At 35.2% G+C, this 25,788-nt stretch overlaps 5 protein-coding genes across 5 annotated transcripts in view; 2 read left to right on the top strand and 3 right to left on the bottom strand.

Annotated features, from left to right (window-relative positions):
- The window catches only part of LOC118058171 (uncharacterized), a 96,167-nt gene extending 83,256 nt beyond the window's left edge, over positions 1-12,911 (bottom strand). Inside the window, exon 1 of the mRNA XM_035070876.2 lies at positions 12,900-12,911. The gene's annotated coding sequence lies outside the window, so the exon portion shown is untranslated. The remainder of the gene's footprint in view (positions 1-12,899) is intronic.
- On the bottom strand, positions 8,694-10,102 carry LOC118058180 (small ribosomal subunit protein bS16m/bS16c-like). Its single transcript, XM_073406584.1, has 3 exons — positions 9,991-10,102; positions 9,292-9,337; positions 8,694-8,847 (listed from the first exon to the last, which is right to left on the bottom strand). The coding sequence occupies exons 1-3, from the start codon at positions 10,100-10,102 to the stop codon at positions 8,694-8,696; spliced, it is 312 nt and encodes a 103-aa protein (XP_073262685.1).
- LOC118058181 (ion channel CASTOR) lies at positions 9,092-11,842 on the bottom strand. Its single transcript, XM_073407081.1, has 3 exons — positions 11,582-11,842; positions 10,512-10,737; positions 9,092-9,337 (listed from the first exon to the last, which is right to left on the bottom strand). The coding sequence occupies exons 1-2, from the start codon at positions 11,840-11,842 to the stop codon at positions 10,519-10,521; spliced, it is 480 nt and encodes a 159-aa protein (XP_073263182.1). The 3' UTR covers positions 9,092-9,337; positions 10,512-10,518.
- LOC118058174 (uncharacterized) lies at positions 12,578-23,494 on the top strand. Its single transcript, XM_073406868.1, has 5 exons — positions 12,578-12,703; positions 17,568-17,612; positions 22,635-22,770; positions 22,918-23,191; positions 23,280-23,494. Exons 3-5 carry the CDS (start codon positions 22,639-22,641, stop codon positions 23,411-23,413), a joined length of 540 nt encoding a protein of 179 aa, XP_073262969.1. The 5' UTR covers positions 12,578-12,703; positions 17,568-17,612; positions 22,635-22,638; the 3' UTR covers positions 23,414-23,494.
- A 403-nt stretch (positions 23,495-23,897) lies between these two features.
- LOC140955054 (uncharacterized) lies at positions 23,898-25,324 on the top strand. Its single transcript, XM_073406583.1, has 3 exons — positions 23,898-24,020; positions 24,297-24,454; positions 24,562-25,324. The coding sequence occupies exons 1-3, from the start codon at positions 23,898-23,900 to the stop codon at positions 25,100-25,102; spliced, it is 822 nt and encodes a 273-aa protein (XP_073262684.1). The 3' UTR covers positions 25,103-25,324.
- The last annotated feature ends 464 nt before the right edge of the window (positions 25,325-25,788 follow it).

Below are 25,788 nucleotides of genomic sequence, written 5' to 3'. Positions count from 1 at the left end.
ATGGTGTAATGGGCACAATTTGGTAAATCATAATGGAAACCAGGTCTAAAACCAAGTCTTGTTTATTGTTCCAGGAAACTTAGATTTTACACGAACAATGCTAAATGCCATTTCTAGCATTTATGAGAAGTAGTTATGAGACACTCATCAATGAGCGTGCTTATATAAAAAATCACAGGCCGACAATAAAAGCCATCTAATATTCTTATAGCTTGGTTTTGTTCAAATCTTCTAAAGAAATATGGATTGTTTATTCAATGCACTGCACCATTCTACAGTGCTTTTACCATAGAGAGAGGAACCCAAATCTATAAGAGCCAACGGATTGCCTTCTACTTGACTTACAGTCTTTTCTATCAATTCTCTATGATCAATTGTGGGGTTGCAATTCTTCAAGGCTTTTGAGCTAAAGAGTTTAAGAGATTCTTCATAGTTCAACCCCTCAACCTCGTATGTTTCGTCTACTACATTCTTAAGCACTTGCTTGTCCCTACTTGTTATGAGAACTTTACTGCCCGAACCAAATGAACTGTTTCGTCCATCAAGCAATTCTTTCCATTCTTCCAAAGGCATTAAATCATCCACATCATCCAGAATAATAAAAACCTTTATTCGACGAAGTCTCTCCCTCACAAAAGAATCACAAAAACTCAAGGAGCCCATAGTGTTCAGAATTTCTTGGCCAAGCAGCTGTGAAAGAAAGCTTCTTTGCAAATCAGCCATGGAACCAGTTTTTAATGCTTGCCTAAAGTTTGCGAAACAGATTCCTTCAAATCGAGAACGAACCTTGTTGCACACAGCTTGAGCAATCGTTGTCTTACCGATACCATCCATTCCCCATATCCCTACAATGAGAACATCTGGAGATTCCATATTTAACAAAGATTCAACTTTGTTAACGCGAACATCAATTCCAAATAGACCCGTAGTGTGACTTGAAGACATAGCTTGCAGTTTGTTCGAAACATCTCCAATGATTTTCTCAATAAATTCAGACTCCAGCCTAACAAACAAGAAGAACACACCTAATTGTTAGCCAAAATGGACCGGACAAGAAGTAACATATAAACATACTCACTCCTTAGTAGCTACATCTATACATAGTAGACACGTATGAGTAATTGAGCATCATTATTGGCAATTGATAGTCCTAATGTAACACTTGAATCATAAACCTGGACAAGATTCTCTTACTGGGCCTCTCGAGAGAATGAATTTGAGTTTAGAAATATGCAGCAGCTCCCTACTTATATCACGCTACAGTAATCAATCATTGAAACTGGAAACTACTTGTAAGTGTATATCTAAGAAAATCAATGAAATGCATAAGATGTTTTCTCAAATCATCATATCATATAATCCTTTCTGTAGAATCGGAAAGGAAAACTTACTTGTGAGAATTCGCTTTCTTATTCCTGAATCAATTACTTCAGTGCCACTTCAATTACTAGAACCAAAGTGATAATCCACAGTACGAACGTCTTTGTAAATCTTGTCAAGTTAATACAGAGAGTCAAGATGGGAGAAGAGGAAGAGAGAACTATGTTCTTTTAATAATGAATAGTTGTAGTTCCATATGGGTTATGTCCCTTTATATATAATTAGAGAAGGCGGTTACTTCCTTTAGTAACTTCTCTAATAACTTGGACCAGGCCCATCCATCATGGGCGGACCAGGCCTAACCCAATAACCAACATCTCCCACTCGCCCATGAAGGACTGAATCTCTCTAATACATTATACTGCAAACTTACACAAGAATTTCATACTTGACGAACGGACCGTGCGACCTGAAGCACACAGTGAAAGGAGCTCCAATATATAAACCTAATACAGGCCATATAGGAGACATCAACCTCATAATTAATTATTCCTTAAAGTGTACTAATATACCCCAAGCATTTTTAGTTACACATGACTGAATATAATTCAATCCCTCAAGAATTATATTCAGTCCATCCTTACAATTTCATATTCAATCCATCCTTACAATTACATGTATTCTAAATCATATCAAATCTTATTCAAATGATATGATCCCGGCCGGTGAATACAAGTAACAAGTGTAGAACTAAAATTACTTTTTCTTTCGCTCTCATATCAATCAAATCTGAATTAACTCGCTTTTCTAAGAATATTCCTTTAGGTCGAATCATTCCATGACCATAGGATATACTCCTAAAGTAGCCATCATTAATACATCACCTCATGATATAGTCAAAAGTCACAAAGGGTAAGATTTTGAGATCTTAGATATGATCTTCAGGACTCACATAATAAAGAAGCAGGGATCCATTCTTTATTCCTGTAATGGTCGCTAGCACATGTAGTATGAAATACATGCTATAGTGGAGCTTACTCTTATCTTTTCTTAAGACAAAGAGTGTATGTCGTTGCTCTCCTTGTTAGAGGAAATACACTATACGAGTCTTAGTCTTGTTGCTAAAAACATAGACTTCAAATCAGAAATTCTCATTTGCTCATTTTTCATTAATGACAGATGAATAATTTCATACTCGGCTTCAATAATAATAGACACATGAATGGCGGGAATTCATTCATGCCGATTCTTTTATTTAAGAACCTCATCTTGGTCCCAGCCAAGGGGACTTTTTAATAATCACTTTGAGTTAAAATTGCTCCCACTGCGCCCAAGTCGCTTATTGAGCATTAAAACTCAAATAGTCTCATCTCTACTCACCTTACAAGTGCTAGAGGTGATTGCTCATGTGAATGAGCCAATCAAAGTCTATCGATATACTTCAATAAATTGTACTATACGATACTCAATATAATCCATGAAACAAATAATGAATAAAATGATATTCTAATGACATTTATTCATCATTCAATCACTATAAGCTTTCGTATGATCCTTAAAACTAATTACATTCTACATAAGCCAAGGGATCTCACATGTCTAACAAATGCATCCCTTGCTATTGGTTTTGTGAGTGGATCTGCAACCATAGAATTTGTAGAAATGTGTTTTAGGATCACATCTTGTTCAGTAATTGCTTCTCTAATATAGTGATATCTCATCTTGATGTGTTTGGTCTTTCCATGGTATTTTGGATATTTGGCCACAACTATTGCAGCAGTGTTATCACAGTAAATTGTCATTGGGTCTGATGCTGATTTGACAATTTTCAAATGATACAGGAAATTTTTTAACCAAACGGCATCTTGTGTTGCTGCGGAACAAGCTATATACTCAGCCTCCATGGTAGATAAGGCTATGCAGGATTGTTTCTTGCTCCTCCATAGTATTGCACTATCATTAAGCAAGAAAGCACATCCTGAAGTTGATTTGGATTGGTCGGCATCTCCTCCCCAATCAACATCAGAGAAACCAATCAATCATAAATCTTTCTTTCCTTGGTAACATAGCATGTAATTTGAAGTTCCTTTCAGATATCGTAAAATCCTTTTGACTGCCATCCAATGTTTCTGACCAGGGTTTGATTGATATCGGCTAACCAATCCAACGGCATAACATATGTCGGGACGTGTGCACATCATTGCATACATCAAACTACCGACAGCACTGGCATAAGGTACTCTGGACATTTTCTCCTTTTCTTCTAGAGTCTTGGGACACATATCACAGCTTAGGCTCAAACTTTTATCAACAGGGGTGTCTATTGGTTTGCTATCTTGCATGTGATAGCGCTCTAACATCTTTTTGATGTAAGTATCTTGAGTTAAACCTAAAAGCCTTTTAGCGTGATCTCTTATGATTTTCACACCAAGAACATAGCTGGCCTCACCCATGTCTTTCATTTCAAAGTTTGATGATAACCACTTTTTAGTAGTATCAATCATTTCTTGGCCAAGCAGCTGTGAAAGAAAGCTTCTTTGCAAATCAGCCATGGAACCAGTTTTTAATGCTTGCCTAAAGTTTGCGAAACAGATTCCTTCAAATCGAGAACGAACCTTGTTGCACACAGCTTGAGCAATCGTTGTCTTACCGATACCATCCATTCCCCATATCCCTACAATGAGAACATCTGGAGATTCCATATTTAACAAAGATTCAACTTTGTTAACGCGAACATCAATTCCAAATAGACCCGTAGTGTGACTTGAAGACATAGCTTGCAGTTTGTTCGAAACATCTCCAATGATTTTCTCAATAAATTCAGACTCCAGCCTAACAAACAAGAAGAACACACCTAATTGTTAGCCAAAATGGACCGGACAAGAAGTAACATATAAACATACTCACTCCTTAGTAGCTACATCTATACATAGTAGACACGTATGAGTAATTGAGCATCATTATTGGCAATTGATAGTCCTAATGTAACACTTGAATCATAAACCTGGACAAGATTCTCTTACTGGGCCTCTCGAGAGAATGAATTTGAGTTCAGAAATATGCAGCAGCTCCCTACTTATCTCAAGCTACAGTTAATCAATCCTTGAAACTGGAAACTACTTGTAAGTGTGTATCTAAGAAAATCAATGAAATGCAAATGCATAAGATGTTTTCTCAAATCATCATATCATATAATCCTTTCAATTAAAAAAGTTTAAATTGTTAGGAGAAAATCTCAAACTATATAATTTATATTATTTTTTAAATCATCATGATCTTTTTCACCTCAAATTAATAGACTATTAATGCCCCAATTTCAAGTGAAACGATAGAAGAAAATATTGAAACATTGATTGTCCTGATAAAATTTAATATAAGGATTCTAAATATCTTCTCTCTGTCTCCTAAAGCTTAAGATCTGTACAAGTGTTTCGCTACAACGTTTTGAAAATCAAATGAAATAAATATAAATTCACAGAGCTCATCATTCTCAATAATTTTAAATTAAATCTCAAATCCTCAACAAATGAACGAATATTTTTCTGATGGGATATATTTCAGGAGCTTACTCAGACTTCCCTAAGCTCCATCCAGATAGATTGGCTGCATCCGTCAAAGCGTCTCTGAAGCTCTGCTCTTTGTCCATCGTCAAAGCTTTCTTCTTTATCAATCTAGCCAATGCATCCCCAAACCTCCCTGTTTGATTTCTTACATGGGATTGATCCACCTGGTAGAACACAGGAATAACTATCTGTCCATTATTTTGTCTACGCTCAATAATCTTTGCAAGCTCCTCCAAGCACCATTTGGAAGATGCATAGTTTTCAGAAAAAAACAATCACAGAAAGCTTGGCCTCTTCAATTGTCCAAAGCAGCATGACGGTTGTGGCTTCTCCCCTGAAACTAAGGAAGACATCATCTTTAATTACTTGTGGCTGGGCGGTGGTTAAGGTGGAAGGAGTAGATGGGGATGGAGACATCATATTGTTTTGTGGAGAAACAGTCGAAGAAACAAGAGTAAGACTCTGGTGGTAAGGTAGGTCTGGAGGGAGAGAACGGAAGTAACTCAAGGAAAAAAGATGAGGCTGATTTTGAAACAGTAGCTTAGGCTTTACGTGTTGAAGACCCTGCCATAGGCATATTATAATTTATAGGCATCAAATCCAAGTATTTTCTTAGAACATTACACGATTGCACATTGTTGATTCCATTGTTAAAAATCAAAGCATATATATTCTTGTTTATCATATCACAGCTGTGGCCTGTGATAGATAACTTTTTTAATAATTCAAATGTATTAGGTATTCACTTGGCGGAGTAGCTGATCTTTTGTTATTTTCTCTTTAACTTTTTTATTATATATATTTTTTAAAAAAACTAAAACACTTCTGTCCCACGTCATTCTTTAGTCTATTAATTTTTACTTCAAATTCTTTTATAATTTTCCTGGAAATTACGAATTTCTTGTCAAAATGTGTCAGAACACATTTTTGAAATATACTGTTTTTTTTAAAAAAAATTATTATTTTTAAATTTTTAAATTTTTTTTGATATACTAAAATTAAAAATAATTTTTTAAAAATTAAAAATAATATTTTAATACATTTTAATTTTAATTTCCCGTAGCAGCCCAATGGAGCTGCCATGCACATGGAAGGAAAGGCGATTTTATCTTTGCCTATAAACAATGCTTTTATAAATTTTGATTTTTTGATTTTTTATTTAAGATTAATTTTGTTTAGTTTTTTTTCGGTTTGTTTTAATATGTTTGTGTTAAAAATAATTCTTTAAAAATAAAAAATATATTATCTTAATGTATTTTTAAATAAAAAATACTTTAAAAAACAATTGTTACCATACTCGTACACACCTTCTATATCTTCAGTTCAAGTATTTGCCTTGCGGAGGACGCTTTTGCCTTTATATTATATTATAATGGTTATGATGATTTAATTGAAAATAACTTGTTAGAGAGTCTGTTTGATATTATACTAATGATTGTTTTTCAAAAAAAAATATTAGAAATATATTAAAATAATATATTTTTTATTTTTAATATCAGAAAATCAAAATAATATAATTAAAACAAAAAAAAATTAATTTAAAATAAACAAAAAATAAATAAAATTCAAATTCAAGTATTTTCTCGTGGCATTACAGAAGGCATCAAGTCTTGTTATTTGTGATGCCGTAGGAAAAGACATTTAAGCTTTTGTTTATCTTTGCTATGTAAACAATGTTTTAATAAATTTTAAAATTATTTTATATTTTATTTTAGATTATTTTTTTAGTTTGTTTTGATGTGTTTGTGTCAAAAATAATTCTTTAAAAATAAAAAAATATATATTATCTTGATGTATTTTCATGCAAAAAAAACATTTTAAAAATCAATTATTACTATATTCACAAACACCCTCTATAACTTCAAGAAATTGTTAGAGAATATGCTTGGTATTGAGGTAACAATTGTTTTTCAAAATAATTTTCACTTAAAAAATGCATTAAAATAATATATTTTTTTATGTTTTAAAATTTATTTTTAATATCAGTACATTAAAATAATATTAATAAACAATATTTTAATAAATTTAATGTGAAGGAAAGGGCATTTAGGTTTTGTTTGTCTTTGCTGAACAATATTTTTATTAAATATCAGTACATTTAATTGTTTTATATTTTATTTGAGATTAACTTTTTTTTATTTAGTTTTTTCTGTTTGTTTTAACTTGTTGGTGTCAAAAATATTTTTTTAAAAGTGAAAAAAAAAATTATCTTGATGTATTTTCAAGCAAAAAAACATTTTAAAAATCAATTATTATCAAATTTACAAACACCCTTTATATCTTTGGTCCATGTGTTTGCACATGCCAAAGACTTTTCTGCCTTTACATTATATTATAATGGTTATGATGATTTGATGGATTTGTGGTATTGTAATAACAATTGTTTTTTAAAATAATTTTTACTTGAAAATGTATTAAAATAATATTTTTTTTTATTTTTAAAAAATTTATTTTTTATTCAGTCCATTGAAATGATATAAAAATTAATTTAAAATAAAAAAAAATCAAATCCATGTATTTTCTTGGACGTTACAGAGGGTGCACATCCGCTTGGTAATTTCTTGTGTATAAAAAGGCTTAATGTCTGGTTATTTTGTTTTTTCTTTTTGTGATTTGGTAGGAAGGGCATCGAGTCTTCCTTAAGTCATCTGCCGATGATAGATTGTGTGTAATGAGCTGGAAGGAATCATGTAAAAAGAAGAAGCAATCATAAGCCATATTGATGGGGACGAGTCTTGTTGACTTCCCCATATTTTCATAATCTTTTTCCAAATATTTTCTCATGTACAGAGGTGTTGACTTCCCGGAAATTTCCCATGTACAGGTCTTGTTCTTTGTTTATTTGTGATTTGGTAGCAATGATCTACACGCAACGATCAAGTGTTTGTTTTTTTTTTTTTTTTTTTTTTTTTTTATCTGCATCGGTTAAAAACCAGACCAGCAATTAGCCCAGCAAACCCGTTTGACCTACAAGGTCAACTCCTGGATTTGATTTAATAATTATATAGGATACATTCCTATTAAGACTAAGCTACTTTGTTAGGCTTGAAACAATTGAACTCTTAGAGCAATTGTTTTGTCTCTTTTTTACATGCTTCAAAATGCTATTTTTATCATTTAAGATCATTGCTTTGTCCATGAAAAGGGTTTAGACAACTTGCTATGTCTTCTAATTAAAATTTTTAAAACTAGGATTGATGGGTGTTTCAGTCTTTTAATGTTTTAATAGTATAGTGAAATAACTACATTGTTCTTAAAAGAAAAATAAAATAAAATTGATATTTAGGGGTTTTTTTTATATATTTTTCAAGGCTTTTTAGTTATAATCAATGTGAATTAGAGGCAATTTAGTCTTTTAAAAAATAAAAATATAATTAAAAAATAAAAATTAATTAATATGTGTGTTTGGATGACGTCCATGCTCTATAAACAACACATGTAACATCTTTCAACAGGCAAACACTCCTTTTGTGACAGAGCTGAAAGTGTCACAACATCATCTAATTGCTAATGACACAACAATCAGCAATAAATATTTTCTCAAGTACAAGGACATGCAGGAACAACAATCAGCAGATGTTCCAGATTCTCACACATTTGAAATGTTAATCTGTACAACAGGGAATGATAATCTCAAAGCATTGTTTTTAACAGGTGGTTGGACATAAGCATAAAGAACAAATATAATGAACACAATAATGAATTAAGAGAATTTTAAACTTCAATTCACTCAACAACCTGGAAAGGAAATTTAGCTCCGAACCCAGTCAGTTGAGAGAAGAAACATAAAAGCAGCAGAGATGGTAACTTTTATAGGGTAATTGACTTCTCTGGATTCGAGGTCTCACCAGCTGGTCCTTTTTTCTGCCCCATAACAACCATCGGTGGTGGTGATATTAAACCAGCTCTCATAAGAATGCCACGCACGGTGTCTATAGGCTGAGCATCGACAGATAACCAACACCTGCAAAAGCAAGTAGAAGAATAACCAAAATCAACTAAACAAGATGAAAGACATTGCGCCAACCCATTTAATCAAGCAGGCAAATAGAAGCAGCCATACAAGAGCTTCATGCAAACTAAAGATTGATCCATCAGTTTTCTCCTCCTTTAATTCAAAATTGGCAAAAACTGAACAGATAACTCTCTCATTGTGAAGTTATCTCCTGCCTAAAATAGATGTTTAGCAATTAAGAATCAAAAGCTAAACATGTTTATCTTGTTAAACCTCCAGCATTACCCATGACACCTTAAACTCCAATCTCCAGGTTAAACTTAGATACTAGGATAAATTTTTATTACCCCAAATACCAGAAACACATGCACAACAAAAACAAGAAGTGAAGGCATATAGCTCATAGATAATACAACATAAATTGAACGTGATAAGAAAAAGAAAAAAATTTACTTCACAAGGTCAGCATTAAGACCCAATCTTCTAGCATCGCCCTTGGCTACCAAAAAGAAAAGAAAAAATGTAAAAATAATTAGGCAACTTCCCCTAACATCAAAGCTAAAAATTAAGCATGATTAGTGCTTCAGTGACGAAAGGGAACGTACTTTGTTTCCTTTCCAGGTTTATAGATTGGATTCAGTCAGCATTACGACATAATCAAAAAGGAAGGAGTGAAGCTTTGGTTACCGGATTAGACTAAATACAATTATTTTACCTGATGATATATAGGCAATAGTATTAGTCCTCTCAATAATGCTGGCCTAAACCCAAAAAATTCCAACTAAAATTTATTTTTCCCTATACCTGATGACCTTTGTGCTTTAAAAACATATTTTTGAGACTTTAACTGATGACAGAATAAACTATGAACAATCAGTGCTATCAATAGTAATATTAAACTACATATGCATAAGAAAATAAAATTACAAATGCATCCCATTTTGCAAATGCATTTCCCCACGAAGTTTAAGTCTTTAACAACAAAGTTATCTACACATACAATGCAATGCGAACTTGAAAACAAACCCTATAAGCCTTCAAAGTTCAGACCTTTGAAATAAAAAAATAATTCTCCATGTGAACTGAGCATGTGAAAATAATAAGAGAAGGGTAAGAAGAAGAAGAGGGAATCTGCTAAGGGGTCGTAGAAACCAACAACTCGAAGGTGTTTGCCATCTCTTGGAGTATGGCTATCAGCAGCAACAATTCTATAAAATGCCCTGTTTATGCATCCCAGCCTAGCTAAACGAATCTTCACCGCCATTTTCTTGGGCTGATCTTCTTCAAGTGAGAAATGTGAGAGTGAATTGCAGAGGGAGGGAGGGAGGGACAGGGTGTTTGTGGATATGGGTTTTTATATGGATAAAAAGGATTGGATGCGGATATGGGCTTTTGTACTTCTTTCTTGTCAAAACTATGCGTTTTTACCGCATTGGGCCTAATTGATCCCTCTGTTTTTTTTTTTTTTTTTTTTTTTTAAATTTTCCCTTTTGCAATTGTTCGTTTTCGTGCAAATCAAGAAAAAATATACTAGATGTGACTGTACATCTGTAGTATTTATTTAATTCTTTTTTCAGACTGGCAGAAACTAATGAACACTTCCTATTGTTGTTTTCTTCGGTGTCCATCGAATTTTTTTCAAAGAATATCATGTTCAGGGGATGAAGAAGAACCTCATCCTCATTCCTTCTCTGCAATTACCACGAAGACATCTTTCAGTGACCACCTACGTCTCTCACTTTTGGCAGGTGGATTGATAACAGCCCTTTCAGCATTAGCTGCACGGTAACCAATGACTATCTCTCTTCTCTGTCGTGCTCGTAAGAGTACTTCATAGAAACTCAATTCCTCGCCTTCACTGAGGTAAAGATCTGCTTGCCTTATTTGTAGCTCATTTCCCTGATGAAGGCAAAATGTTTGTGAATGATGAGTTCAACTGATTAAAGGATCTTAAATTCCAACATCATCAATAGCAACAATTTCACTAACACAACAAAGGAATCACTGATCAATGCTCGAGGGTTGTTTTAAGCAGTAAAGAGAGAACATGCTAGCAAACCCTTTGCTGTTGTGGTCCAACATATTAAGTAGCTTAATTTATCACAACCATAATGATTATTTGGATGCAGGGCTTAAGATATGCTACTTTCTCAATATAAGAAGCAGGGCATCAAAGTCATTATAATATATGATTTGAAGGAGTGACCAACTTAATGCAGTAGGGAACGAAGCTAATGATCACCTGATGTGTTTAAGATTTCATCCTTTTCAGCATTAGCTAGCAAAGTTTCATGGGCTCTATGCAGATGGCTTTTTGTGTGTGTGTGTGTGTGTGTGTGAGAGAGAGAGAGAGAGAGAGAGAGGATTTAACGTGATTGTTAAAAGTGCTTTCAATATCTTCCCTCAAGAGTTGGGCAAAAAACTAGAGCAATCCTGTAAAAAACATCGCATGATAGTACTTGTCAAACTACCTCCTACTGAGAACTTTCCAAGTTTCTGCTGAATTGAGGAAAGCTATAGTAAGTACCGCATTTGTTTATCTTTTAACCTTTCACATATGTTCATTCGAATTTAAACATATAGATAAGGTACTGACAGGCAAATTATGAGAAAAGAAAACATTGCATGCACTTGTTGGAATTTTATATTGCAATTTTGTAAGCCCACTTCGCCCTTCAAAATTTGGTTTTCCGTAGAGTGCAATAAGATCTCAGAATTTAACAGAAGTGAGACAGAAGAATACCTCATCTGCAAAGAGCTCTTCTAATACATCATTTATTTGTTGATCTTCTGCAACCATGGCCAATGCCATGCTGACAAGCTCATTTGATAAAACATAATCACTGATCTTCGACATTGATAATAAATTTTTAGTTCTTGGGTCCAGAATTTCAATTATTATTACAGATTTATCTGAAGCCTGCTGCATCTCCCCAATCCACGAACCTTGAGAGAAGGTTCCTCTGCGAACCTGGTTTACCATTGGGAGACGCCTTGACTGCATGGATCATGAGAGTAAGAACACATGAATACAAAGGATTGAAGAGCACTAAATTGCACCATTAACACCTGGATCCTGTACAATTATCTTCTTGTACAAGAAGGCTCCATGTCTTGTTCTTTGTTTATTTGTGATGTGGTAGGGAAGGGCATCAAGTATTCGACCCCAGAGGAATTCTTTGCCTTCACATTATTAAAGAACTCTAAAACGCGTGGGGAAAGTACTGTAGCTTTCCCCACGGTTTTCCCTGCCAAGGCATAAATTGTCGCTGCAGAGGTTTGAAAAAACGTTAGATCATAATACCAGTGTCTTAAATGCATTGAAAAATTAGACCGTCATTTTTCCCCCCTGTAACTGGGTCTTCTGAATTATCTGACATCTGATCACCTTTAGAATAATTAACTTACGTCTTCAGGTTTCACTTGGACAATGTCAAATCAGCCGGTGTTTTTTTAATGGTGCATTAAATGCTTGCAGGCTTCTTTTAGAATAAAGTCAAGCTGTCTGATCTTCTTTGATGGTGCATTAAATAGATGTGGCGTTGGCATCATTATACACATATTCTTGCCTCCGTTTTCATTATTTCCTGTTCAGTTTTCATTGGCATTTCTATTCTGGTTAGTCTGCTTTCTAATTGTTTAATTGCATGGGATGATGCTCTTTTGAAATAGTGTTTCTAGCGAGCCAGTTCTCTCAGCTCCTGCCTCTCTTATAATATTTGAAGGTATGTTTTCCTGCAACTTTTGTTTGTTCCCTGCAACTTTTGTTTGTTCAGTATGCGGGTGGCCATGATTTGTTATGCTTTCCTTTGCAGTTCGTTGTTCCCTTTATCATATCGTCTTTCAGGAGAGTTTGGGCTTCAAGGTTAGAATATTTTCCTCTTAGTTGTTTTTAAGATTGAGTTGTGGAAAGTGACTATACTCATCTTGCTGTCTGCATATTGTGCATGGCCTGTGCTCTGTCATATTATGAAAAGGAGTGTTTTTTTTTCATTGGCCATCAAGTGTCTTTACGTTTGTGTCTCATTTTGCAGTCGTTGTCATGTTGCTCAAAAGAGTGGCTTCTCTCTTTTCTCTTTTCTTTCTGCTTTGTGTGATTCTACATACTATCTTCGTTTCATCAAGTCCTAACGCATATGATTTGATATTCTGCACCACATTCTGGGTTCTGTGTGTTTCTTTGTCTGACAGCTGTGCATGATAATTAGTTTTACAAAAAATAGCATCGCGGCCAATTGTATTTCTACATACCAAATCTTATGCTTTTGCCAAGCTTTGTGAACTTCTTTGTTGTTTTTTTATAAAGTTTGTAGAGATGTTTTTTCATTGCATGCCGCAGTATAAGATGGCATATCGTCTTTGTAATTATATATGTTTGTGTAATGAATAGGGTAGCTGTTATGGTATACAAATATTGCTTAGAAAATATTGGTCGTTGGGCGCTGGAACTAGACCATTACAGTATGTTGGTCATTTCGTTTTTTGTTTTTAAGTACGTAAGACCCAATGAAGATGCAAGCAATGCATCTCAGGCTCTCGCTTTCAGAGAAGATGTGCGAGGAGTTTAATTACGAAGCTATGCTGATATCTATCTAAGTGCTCATGTTCAAAGGAAAACGCGGACCTGGGACCTGTACTTTGTAAAGGATGGAATGGAGCCAAGGGAAGAAAATGAACAAGAAGCGCGCTTCAAGGTCACTCTAGGGAGGGTTGTTTTAAGTAGCGATTGGCGGATAAGATGAATCCTTACCAGCTGAGCGATTACAAACGCACTGACAAGAAGAAGTCCAGGACGTTCAACGAAAGACCAGCTGCGGGATCGTCTGACGAAAATGAGGGCCTGGCTCACAATACTCACTTGCAAGTGCAAGGCCGCCATCATTTCATATTTGCTATCTCTCAGTGATCTTGCACAAAACTTATCCTATCTTACGAAAATCATATAAATATATAAAATCTAAATAAAGGGAAACACAAGCTGAGAAGAAGTCTGTGTCTTTCATAATCCAGAAGAACAATACTGTCATCAGGGCCAAGTAACCTCCAAGCACAACACCAGTGCTAAATATCTCTTTAAGTTTCCAGTGCAGTGGGAGGATCCCCTATAATAGCATGCTGCCCGCACCTGTAGGAAGAGGAACGAGAGTGGAAGAGTAGGAATCCGTAAACTGATGCTTGAAATATTGTTATTAGAGAGGTGCTGATCATGTGAGCTGCATGCCATTTGATGGTGGACATGTGGAGGACAATGACAAAGAAGCCGTAGAGAGAAGGGAATAGGCGGAGAGAAAGGGTGAGGAATATGCAACTTCAATCACTGGACAAGGTTTGTGATTCTTGATGAGACTCATTTGAGAAAACTGATGATTTGCTGTGATGAGAAGTTGGACTTCCAAGATTGAAAAACAACTTCTTCTTTTTTTTAGATTGTGGCTGATTTGTTGAAAGGAAAATGGGATGGCAAGTATATATATGCGAGGGCTGGAAACTGCTGCAACAAGAAAGTGACCGAAGAATGCCAACTTGCCTGGAAAATCAGCATTTTTGCCCACAGAAAGCACGATGTGGATTGCTGGCTTTTTAACATTTTTCTTGGTAGGCACTAGGCACTAGCGATCCATCTTGCGAGATTGATGCCAGTGGTAGACTGTTGCCACAAGAAAGTGACCGAAGAATGCCAACTTGCAGAGGAAAATCAGCATTTTTGCCCACAGAAAGCACGGCATGGATTGCTGGCTTTTTAACATTTTTCTTGGTAGGGGCTACGCACTAGCGATCCATCTTGCTTTTATGATTCAAAAGGCTCGAAAGGAAACTGGAGTCTGCCTTTTAAAAGAGCTTAATTAATTCTTTTTAGTTGATAGCTTGAATATTAATTTGGTGTTCCTAGAAAGTGGATAGATAGCACGCCATCTAACGTGGAAAAAATAAAAGATTGAGGACTGCGGTTTGACGGTCTTGATGTTGTAAATGGTAAACGGTGTCGGGTGGGATATGTGTACCAAAGTTGTTAATACCGTTCCGTTTCGGCCGGAATGCCCGGAATATCTCGTACCAGTTAAAAAAACGAAATAAAACGGAACAAGTTTCACCTCGCTTAAAATCTCGGGCTGATCCGGAAATTCCGGGCAAATTTCGGCCGGAACGTTCCGGCCGAAATCCAGGTGTTCCGTTTCGGGTTAAAGCCATTGAGTCAAAGATTAACTCGAAATTAAACCCGGTTTATTTTCATTAACTGCACAGTACACCCACGCTATTTTTCGCTGATGTCTAAACTCTACAGTAAACTAAACCAAAAATATCAAATCCCTAATTTCTCTTCCTCCTCGCAGACTCAAGTTCCCAACCAAAACAATTACAATCGGCATCTTCGGTTTCACGAACTCCCCTCCAATCTTTCCTCTTCTTTGTTGCTGTCTTGATCTGCTGCTCCTGCAAGGCTGCAACCTCACTTTTCAGTTTTCAATCGAAGCGGCGTCTGTAGAGCTAAGGTGCGATCTCTTTTCTCTTTTCTCTGTTCAAGTTGTGCAGAACTACAGATAAATTATTCTCCAGCAATTACTTATATAATTATATTAGTGCAAGTCCTGCGTTCTCTCGTTCTCTCTCATTTTCTCCCTTTTTTAATTTTTTTTTCCTGCCTTGTTTCTCTGCTTTTTTTTGGCACTCCTCTCTGTGAACTCCCCCCTGTTATTTCCCCTGTGTTTGTTCCCTATTTTTTGTTCGTGGAGACTTAGTAGGAGAGGAAATGAGCTTTCCAAGTAGTTGCATCGGTGACAATAATTATGGCCATCCGTTCCCTTCTCAAATAAGGATATAGGTGAATCCACTGTTTAGGACTACAATGAATCCACTTTGGAATATGATGTTAGATAAATCAAATCACATTGATGTAAATTATAATAATTAATTGTGTTTTATTTTTGTTTTCAGATCAAATTACATGGCTGAAAACTATCAAGTGGTGGTTTTTCTATGGCTTTAACTCCAGCAAGATCAGATGATCCAGCATGGGCTCATGGGCAAGTGGTTGTTGGTGCAAAGAACTCATGAACAGTATAACTCCGAAACGGCACGCCGAAACGCTCCGAAATCGAAATGTTCCGTTTCAATTGAAAAAACGAAACACCTGCCGAAACGGAATTGACAACCTTGATGTGTACCTGAAAATATCACGGGGCAATGGTCAATGAGAACATGCACATGGGGATCTTGCCTTGAATGAAGCAAAAGCTTCGATATATAATGGATGACTCCGTGTTTCATGGACCCCTCACCAAGCTTGGATGAATCGGGCATATTAAACAAACAGGTATTACTTTTAAGGTCTTAAAGTAATGGATGAATCGAGCTTTGATTGAAGCTTGGATTATATTATATTATATTCATTAAGACCTTTTGTTTTTTTAGGTGCAGGAACGTTTTTTGATGAATTGACAAATTAATAATGATAATTATGTATTAAAATATCACAAACAGGTATTAAAAGAGCTTAATTAATTCTTTTTGGGTGGTAGCTTGAATATTAATTTGGTGTTCCTAGAAAGTGGATAGATATCACGCCATCTAACGTGGAAAAAATACGATAAGACAAGTGTATTTTTTCCGATCTCATTTTTTATAAATCTTTGTGCTGAACAATCCTTTGTGACAAATCAAGCCATGAAAGCTGTATATGAATTAACTTTGTGGCGTAGCCTGTACACGATAAACAGGATAACATAATTTATTGATACCGTATGAAATTAAACTTTGTCTCTGGTGAGGTTGTAAGGTTGTGTATGATGGTTTTTTAAGAGTATTTGAGAATATATTAAAAATATTAATTTAATATTTTTTTCAAGTAAAAAACAAATATTGTAAAAAGTAAATTCGTCCACGTAAACAAACACCCACGAAGTCTGTAATTTTTGTTAGTGTTTGATATAAAAATAATAAATATAAAAAGACTTAAACCTTTTTAAATCAGATGGACACTCGAGAAACATATTGTTTTTGTTTTTTGTTTGGAGAGATTGATCAAAAGCTAATTTAAAAAATATTTTTACTTTTGGATCAAAATTCATGCCCTATCAACTATATAATATGCTTATTTTTCCATAAATGTTATTCATTTTTTGTCCTGCTATGCTTCTCAGATCACTCTGATATAATATCGTTTTACATCTGATATGAAAAGAGAAATTCAAGGTGTTTGTTGGTTTGTACAAATAGACACTTTTTCTTCATGGCTGCTATACATATGTTGATGGTGTGGGTGACATTTCATGAAATAACATAGGATTTTATACTTTTATGATGAGGTTAGATTAATTTTTATTATTCGTTTGGGGCATGAGCTTGCAATAGATTTCACATGCCTAATGTTCATATGTAGAAAGCAGGTCACGAGTCCTTAGTGTTTTTAGCAATGTTTGCATGAGTCAAGCTATGGGTTATAGGACAATTTTGAAAAATAAATTTTTAAAAAAACATTGCAGGACACATGACAGTCTCATTAAACAAATTACAAAGATTGTTCTTGCTTTTTTTCTTTTTTTTTCTTTGGTGTTTTTTTTTAAGCGCTTGCTGTGATTGTGATCTTAATTTCTTTTACCTAAACATGCTGCCTCATCTTTTATTTTTATTTTTGTTTATTTTTTCATGCCTCATTCTCTAGGTCTTATCCCGCGTGTCTTTTCGTTTTTTATTCTTGCACATATTCATCAAAATTTAACTTTGTCTTTCAGATCTTTTAAAACGGCCACTTTTATTTATCGTTGGTGTTTTCTCAGGTTTGTTTTGTGCCTTTCTGTTATTTACTTTATGCATTTCTATTTCCTTGCATGCGTAATCATGGTTATGGTATTTATGTGTTTAGCAACATATAATGTCTTTTTTTTTAATTGCTTGATCTTTTATTGTTATATCTTCATCCTCTCCTGAACCAAGGAGTTTTGTTTTTAGCTAAGCATGCCCTGTCATCATGTCTCATGATATATCAAAGATTTTAGTCTAATGTAATTCCTTCACCTTACAAGCGAATTAATCTTTGGCCAGCACTTAATTTCATTACGTTTTGTTTTTGAATTACTTATTATCCCTATGTTTGCATGGTTTCTTTAGAAACCACATGTCATTAAGATTTTCTCTATCCTTGTGTTTTCCTTCACTTGGTCATGATCATGTACTAATCATGGTTTTTTTTGTGTTTTCCTTTCATTTAACTTCGTTTTTAATTTCCATGGTTTCTTTATAGCAATAACATGACAAGTCCTGAAGGACATGTTCAATCGGATGGATATATGCCATCTTCTCAATCCTCACAATTTGTTTTGAATGACTATGAAACCCCCGTTCATAGAATCTTGCTATCCGATAACCCAAGCTCTTCAAATACACCATCTGCTCCACAACATACTCAAGGAGTTGGCACTTTGGTCTGTTCACGCCAGCACATAGATATACAAACCACCTTCTCCTTATAACTCAATGTTCGCTTTCACATCCATGGGGGCTGTGGTAGATAATTCTGTTAATTCTCGACCTGGATCTTATGTTTTTAAGGTCAATGGATACTGCCACCATGTTATGGGTTCTCTTCTTCCCATGGATAATAAAGGCCCCAAGTTTGCGCAGCTTTATATTTTCGATACAGATAATGAGGTTTCTAACCGGCTGCAACCATTCTGCAATGAAAATTTTCAATCAAGCTTGGATAGTGACATTGTTGTTGGTCTAATCAATATGCTTGATTCATCTAATCAATTGGTTCGTTTGTTTCGTCATGCTCGACAAAGACTTGGGGATGTCGAGGTTCCAGAACTCAAACTTCGGTTAATTGGTAAAAGAGATGATGACTCAAGGCAATACGACGATCCTTCTTTAAATGACATTGGTGGTTTGGTTGTTGGGGACATTGGTCATTGTCGATCTGATCGAGACATAATTATTGAAAGTTTATCTGGAACACTTCAGAGGATCTCAAAGCTTCATCCAAAATTTATGTCCCTTCATTACCCACTTCTTTTTCCATATGGTGAGGATGGTTTCCACACTGATATTCCATTAGCTCATCAAGAGCAGCAACCACCTAAAAAAAGACAAAAGGTTTCAATGAGAGCCTATTATGCTTATCTCATTCATGAAAGAGAAAAACAAGAAAGCACTCTCATAAAAGGCGGACGATTGTACCAACAATTTTTGGTTGATGCATTTGTTAATGTTGAAGAGGAACGTTTAGATTTTATACGTGCAAACCAAGAAAATCTTAGAAGTGAGCATTACAAAGGAATACATGATGTTATTGCCAGAGGTGATACTGATGGATCAACTACAGGGAAAATTATACTTCCATCGTCTTTAACAGGAAGCCCTCGGTATATGGTTAATAATTACCAAGATGCTATGGCTATATGTAGATGTTATGGGAATCCTGATCTTTTTATCACATTTACCTGCAATGTTAATTGGCCTGAAATTCGCCGAGAAATTAAAAAAACAAAGGGCTATCAACCTGAGGACAAACCTGACATCATAGCAAGGGTATTTCATTCCAAACTAATTGATATGATGTCATTCATCAAGTCCGGAAAACCTTTTGGGCGGACAATTGCTGGTATTTCTTTTTTATTTCTTAAATTTCAAGTTTTTTATTTTTATCCTTCTACAAACATCTGTTTTGACTTCTTTACTTGCATTCTCTTTTTAGATGTTTGCGCTGTGGAGTTTCAAAAAAGAGGTTTGCCGCATACTCATTTGTTAGTTTGGTTAGCTCCAGAATTCAAATTCCGTTCGCCTGAGGATGTTGACTCTATTATTTCAGCTGAAATACCTGACAAGCATCAAGATCCTATTTGCTTTGAGATAGTTTCAAAATTTATGATGCATGGTCCATGTGGTGCTGCAAATCCAAAGGCTCAATGTATGGAAAAGAATAAATGTTCCAAACAATTTCCAAAAAAAAACAAAGATGCAACCATCTTTGGTGAGAATGGCTTTGTTTACTATAAACGACGCATGCAGCCTATGGGTCACATTGTTAAAAATGGCATTTCCCTGTCAAATTGTCATGTTGTCCCATACAACAAAGAACTTTTGCTTCGATACAATGCACACATTAATGTTGAAATTTGTTGTCAATCTCTGCTTATCAAGTATCTTTTTAAGTATGTTAGCAAAGGAGCTGATCGATGCAGATTGGTTATGAAAAAAGATACTGATGATGAAATACAAGCTTATCTGAACTGTAGATTCATTTGTCCATATGAAGCAGTATGGCGTTTATTCCAATTCCCAATCCATTCAAGGAGCCCAGCTGTTGAAAGACTTCAAGTCCATCTGCCATTACAACACCATGTGTTTTTTTTCAGGTAATCAATCCTTATCGTCAGTTCTTGGGAGACCTGGCATTAATAAGACAATGCTCACAGAGTGGTTTGAGCGCAACAGGGTTGATGTCGATGCACGAGATCTATTTTACTCACAGTTTCCAAACAAGTATGTTTGGGATGCTAGGTAAAAAGAATGGATTGTTAGATCACGTGGATTTTGCCTTGGTCGCATTGTGTATGTCCATCCTGCAGCTGGAGAGTTGTATTTTCTCAGAATGTTACTTAATCATGTTAAAGGAGCAAAGAGCTTCGAAGACTTGCGGCAAATCTCTGGTACAATATTTCCAACTTTTCAACTTGCATGCAAGGCTTTGGGACTCTTAGGAGATGATAAAGAATGGTCAGATGCATTTGGTGAAGCTATTCCAACAGCTTCTTCTCCACAGCTAAGGCAACTTTTTATTAATATTATTATGTTTTGCGAGGTTGCTGATCCAAATAGTCTTTTCGATCAATTTTGGCACTATATGCATGATGACATTGAATATCATCTAAGATCTTCTTTCTCAATGTTGAACGTTCGTTTGTCTGATGACGAACTTAAGAACTATGTGTTGTATGAGCTTGAACAACTTTTTAATGCTTCCGGGACATCGTTGGAAGATCATAAACTTCCAATGCCGAATGGTCGATTGATGGATGAAGTCAAGAACAAACTTTTAAGGGAAGAGCTTAGCTATGATCTTGCTGAGCTTAGAAATAACCATTCATTGGCTATGCCACTTCTTAATCCATGTCAAAGAAACATCTATGATTCTGTTATTACATCTATACTACAAAAGAAACAAGCGATCATATTTGTTCATGGTCATGGTGGAACAGGAAAGACTTTTTTATGGCATACAATTATTAATCGAGTTAGATCTGAAGGTTCAATTGTTCTTGCTGTTGCCTCATCTGGAATAGCTTCTCTTCTATTACCTGGAGGGCGAACAGCCCATTCTAGATTTAAAATTCCATTAGAAGTTAATGAGAGTTCAACATGCGAGATTAAACACAACACTCACCTTTCACGACTACTGGAGATGACATCACTCATTGTTTGGGATGAGGCTCCAATGAATAATAGATTCTGTTTTGAAGCTTTGGACAGGTCTCTACGAGATGTTCTTAGACTTAACAATCCATTTGGTGGCAAGTCTGTCTTATTAGGTGGGGATTTCCGACAAATTCTTCCTGTTATACCTGGAGGAACAAAAAAAGAAATAATTAATGCTTCTTTTACTAGCTCATTGCTATGGTCTGCATTCACATTCCTCACTTTGAATCAAAATATGCGACTATCAGCTGAAGGTTTAAGCCCAGACCAAAAGGATGAACTTAGACAGTTTGCAGAGTGGATCCTTTTAATTGGTGATGGACAAATATGTGATTTGGCTGTTTCGGATGATCATGATGCGGCATTTATCAAAATCCCATGTGAGCTTCAGGTTGAAGTAATTGATTCTCCAATTGCAGCTATTGTCTCTGCCATATATCCTGATATTGAAAGGGCTCATCTTGACCCATTCTACTTTAAAGACAGAGCAATTGTTACACCGAAGAACCTAACTGTTTCTGAGATTAATAATTTTATCCTTGATATTATACCTGGTCATAAATACAACTTTCTTAGTTGTGATTCTATCCAAACAACTTCTGGTGATATTGACAACATTGATTTATTGTATCCAATTGAATTTATCAACCAGCTTGACTTTAATGGTGTGCCCCAACACAGTATTTCTTTGAAAATTGGCACACCGATTATGTTACTTCGGAACCTTAGTCCCTCTGCTGGTTTATGCAATGGAACAAGGCTTATTGTTACACAGCTTGCCGAGCGAATTATTGAAGCCCAAATTATTACCGGTTCTAACATTGGAGATCGAGTTTTTATTCCACGAATTGTCTTTCCAGTTAATGATAAAAAATGCCCCTTCACAATCAAACGAAGACAATTTCCTATTAGGCCTTGCTAAGCCATGACTATTAATAAAAGCCAAGGACAATCACTTAAGATTGTTGGTGTCTTCTTGAAAGAACAAGTTTTCAGTCATGGTCAATTATATGTTGCTTTATCAAGAGTTACATCAAAGAATGGACTTAAAATCATTTCCCTCGATCATGAAGGAAAACCATCATGTTATGCCAAAAACATTGTTTACAAGGATATCATTCAATTATTACCAAAAGGTAATCTTTGTATTCGTTGTTGTATCTTTTGTGTGTTAAAATTCCCTATTCATAACCTTGAACATCTATGAGTCTTCTTTCAACATATATAAAAAAAATTTATGCTTTTATGATGACACTTTTCTGCCATGTTAGCTTTATATTTTCAGATTTGGGTTCCATTTAGATCTACTACTATGTTTATATTTTAATCTCATGTTTAATTATTCACTTATTTGTTCAATTTTTCCTTGCTTTTTTTAAATGCAGAGTGATGGCTATTCATTTACACAACATTAAAAAATATGTTTTCTACCCTTTGATCCGAGCTCGAGTATGTCGTGTTTGGATTCCAAAACAAAATGGACAAGCAACAAACTTCAATTGCCTATTTGTTGATCGTGAGGTATGCAACATATCTACTAATATGATCTTTATTATTGTTTTCTTCAAATTCTTGCCTCTGCTTGCATGCTTTTTTTGGTCCATTTTTTTTAATTTCCCACGCAATTATGCAATGTCACCAATTATTTGCCTTTTTTAAATGAACAAGGGTGGTGCAATACAAGGATCAGCCAAATCTAGAGATGCTGCACATTTTTCTTCAATCATTATTGAAGGTGGATATTATGAAGTCAAAAATTTCTACACCTTTGAAAATCGCTACATGAATGCTGTTGTTGGCCATGAAGCTGTTGTTGATCTTAAGTCTGACACCAAAGTCACTCGCCTCAATTCTCCCCCACTTTCAATTCCACGATATTACTTTAATTTCACAGATTTTGCACATGTCCTTAACAAAGAAAAAGGATCAAGACTTCTCACAGGTGTTCTTCATTCTTACCCTTATGTACCAAACTGTATCATGCATAGTTTTTTCATTCCACTGACATGACTATTCAATTATTTATATAGATGTTCTCGGTAGGCTGAAAGCAATACAACCAATTGAAAAGATTTTGGTTCGGGGGCAAACACTTGAAGACAAAAGGGAGTTCATCCTTGAAAATATACGGTTAATGATAAATTCAAATTATTTATTATATTGAATTCCTCCTAGCATTAGTCTAATATACTTTTATTTTGTTTAGAGGCGAGGAGCTTCGTATCACTTTATGGGGTGACATTGCTCGAAGCTTTGACGACGCTTCTTTAGAAGAACAAGATTCTCCTCTTATCGTTGCTTTTGCTGGTTTTCGTGTCTCTGAATTTAGAGGTTTCCTTCGTTCTATCATCAAGCCTACCATCATTCAATGTTATTAGCTTTTCGGTTCAAATTTCATAACCTCTTCACATTAAATATACACCGATAAATATGTGGTTGTTACATTTTTTATAGGATCTGCAAATCTAATTGGCACCGCAGCTTCAGTTTGGTATTTTAACCCGGACATACCAGAATTATTAGCATACAAGCATTAGTAAATTTCTATATTCTTCGAACCTTTTGCATTTGTTAAAATCCAATTTATGTATTAATGTTTAAATTAATTCTCAACACCTTTTTCTTTATCTTTTTGTAGCTATGCTCAAATGGTTGTTGACTTACACCAGTTGCCTCCATCATCAGGAGCTGTCCTCTCATTGGAAACTCAGATAAATGAAAATAGAAGAACAATAAGAGAGATCCTCTGTATGGACCCATACGAACACAAGGTATCTATTATGTTATTCTTTAAATGTTACTTATTGCAATTCATGTCGTGATGCCCAATCCCAGCAATTGTCTAATATAGATAGATCGTCAAATATAGTGTCTAGGATCAAGAATCATGGCATAGAAGTTCAAGGCCTATAATTTTATATCTGATGGCTGGTTCCAAACCCCTATAATATTATGATTACACTGTTGTTGGCAATCGCCAACACTGCATAGCCTTCATTTTTATGAAAAAAAAATGTATGACTTTGTGCTTTAATTGACACCTGCAGAATGAAAGATTTACATGTAAAGCTTTCATAGTTGATTATGATCTCTTCAAGGGATGGTGGTGTCAAAGCTGTCCAGATTGCAACAAGCCACTCTCTGGACTCCCTAATAATTTGCGATGCATGGAGCATGACTATCCATCCTCTGCACCGATCCCATGGTTCAACTAATATGCATACCAAAACATCCTTGAATTTTCAGCTGAAACATATATTAACACATGCTTTTATTTCATTCTTAACTGGAGCTCCTTTTCATATCTTTTAGGTTCAGACTTAACTGCATCGTCAGCGATGGTCAAGATGTCACGAATTTTCTTCTCTCTGGCAAGACAGCTGAGTATTTTTTCAATGCTTCAGCTCATCATTTGGTGTTCGACAAACAATTCACTGACCCATTTACTGTTCCACCTCAAATGATTGAGAAATTAAACAAGACAAAAATATTTCAGCTTCGATTTGGAGCATGCAAATCTGTTCTCGGCAGATGTGAGATATATGTTTGCAACATCTTTGATGAAATACCAACTGAAGCATCTGTTAGCCCACCTAGCCCCATTAAAAACATTGACACGCCAGCCTCAATAACCTCTGCTGCTGGAAGTTCAAGGACTTTCACCCCTCCAACACCAAACGTTGCAGATCCCTTGGATGTAGATCAATCTCAGATTCAGACTCCAGCTTCACAGCATGACACCTCTCCACAAAAAGACACGTTCTATGACAGCTGCCATCGCCAGTCAAAAAGAGCACTAACCTTCAATGATGCTGAGCCACACGACAGGTTTGCTTTGCCTCCCCACACATAACAAATAATTTCAGTGCAAACATGACACACCAGCGGAGGCCACTATCTCATTTCTTTGATATGCATTCCTTTAGTAATTATTCCTTGCCTGATCAACAACTTTATAAATAGTCTTCCCTTTCATTCTTAATATCTTATTTGGCATGCAAATATCATCCCGTGGAATCTTTTTTCAGCTATATCATTATTTTTATTCTTATTTTTTGATTTCAAGATATTAACTTCCAAGACACCACTATCTCATATTTGTTCTACATTCATCCTATGAAAGTTATTACTTAATTGTTCTACTAATAAATAAATTGTTTTGTCTTTCATTCACATTGTTTACATTTCCCATTCCTTAAGTACTTCCTTTCAACATATGATTCAACACCCAGCTTCCCCACCCAAAACCCTTCAACGAAGACTCATCAAAGGAGCATCTCTACAAAGATGATGACAATCCTGCACCTCAACTTTCAAAGAAGCAGCGCCTCTCCGTTTCATCACCTGAAAAAGTAAGCATCTACTTCTAATTAGTTTCCCTTCTTTATGAACTCACATGCTCAACAATAATTACATCTTCATTTCTCATTACTGATTTATCTTTAATAAAAATTTAATATTTGTTGCTGTATAAAATTTATAACTTACAGTTCACTGATTTTTTCCAATAGGAAGCCAATTAACATTGGGTTAGTCAAT

Source organism: Populus alba, chromosome 19 (genome assembly GCF_005239225.2).
Source record: "Populus alba chromosome 19, ASM523922v2, whole genome shotgun sequence".
NCBI classification, from domain to species: Eukaryota; Viridiplantae; Streptophyta; class Magnoliopsida; order Malpighiales; family Salicaceae; genus Populus; species Populus alba.
The sequence above is the reverse complement of the archived record's forward strand: the minus strand, read 5'-3'. Positions and strand labels throughout refer to the sequence as shown.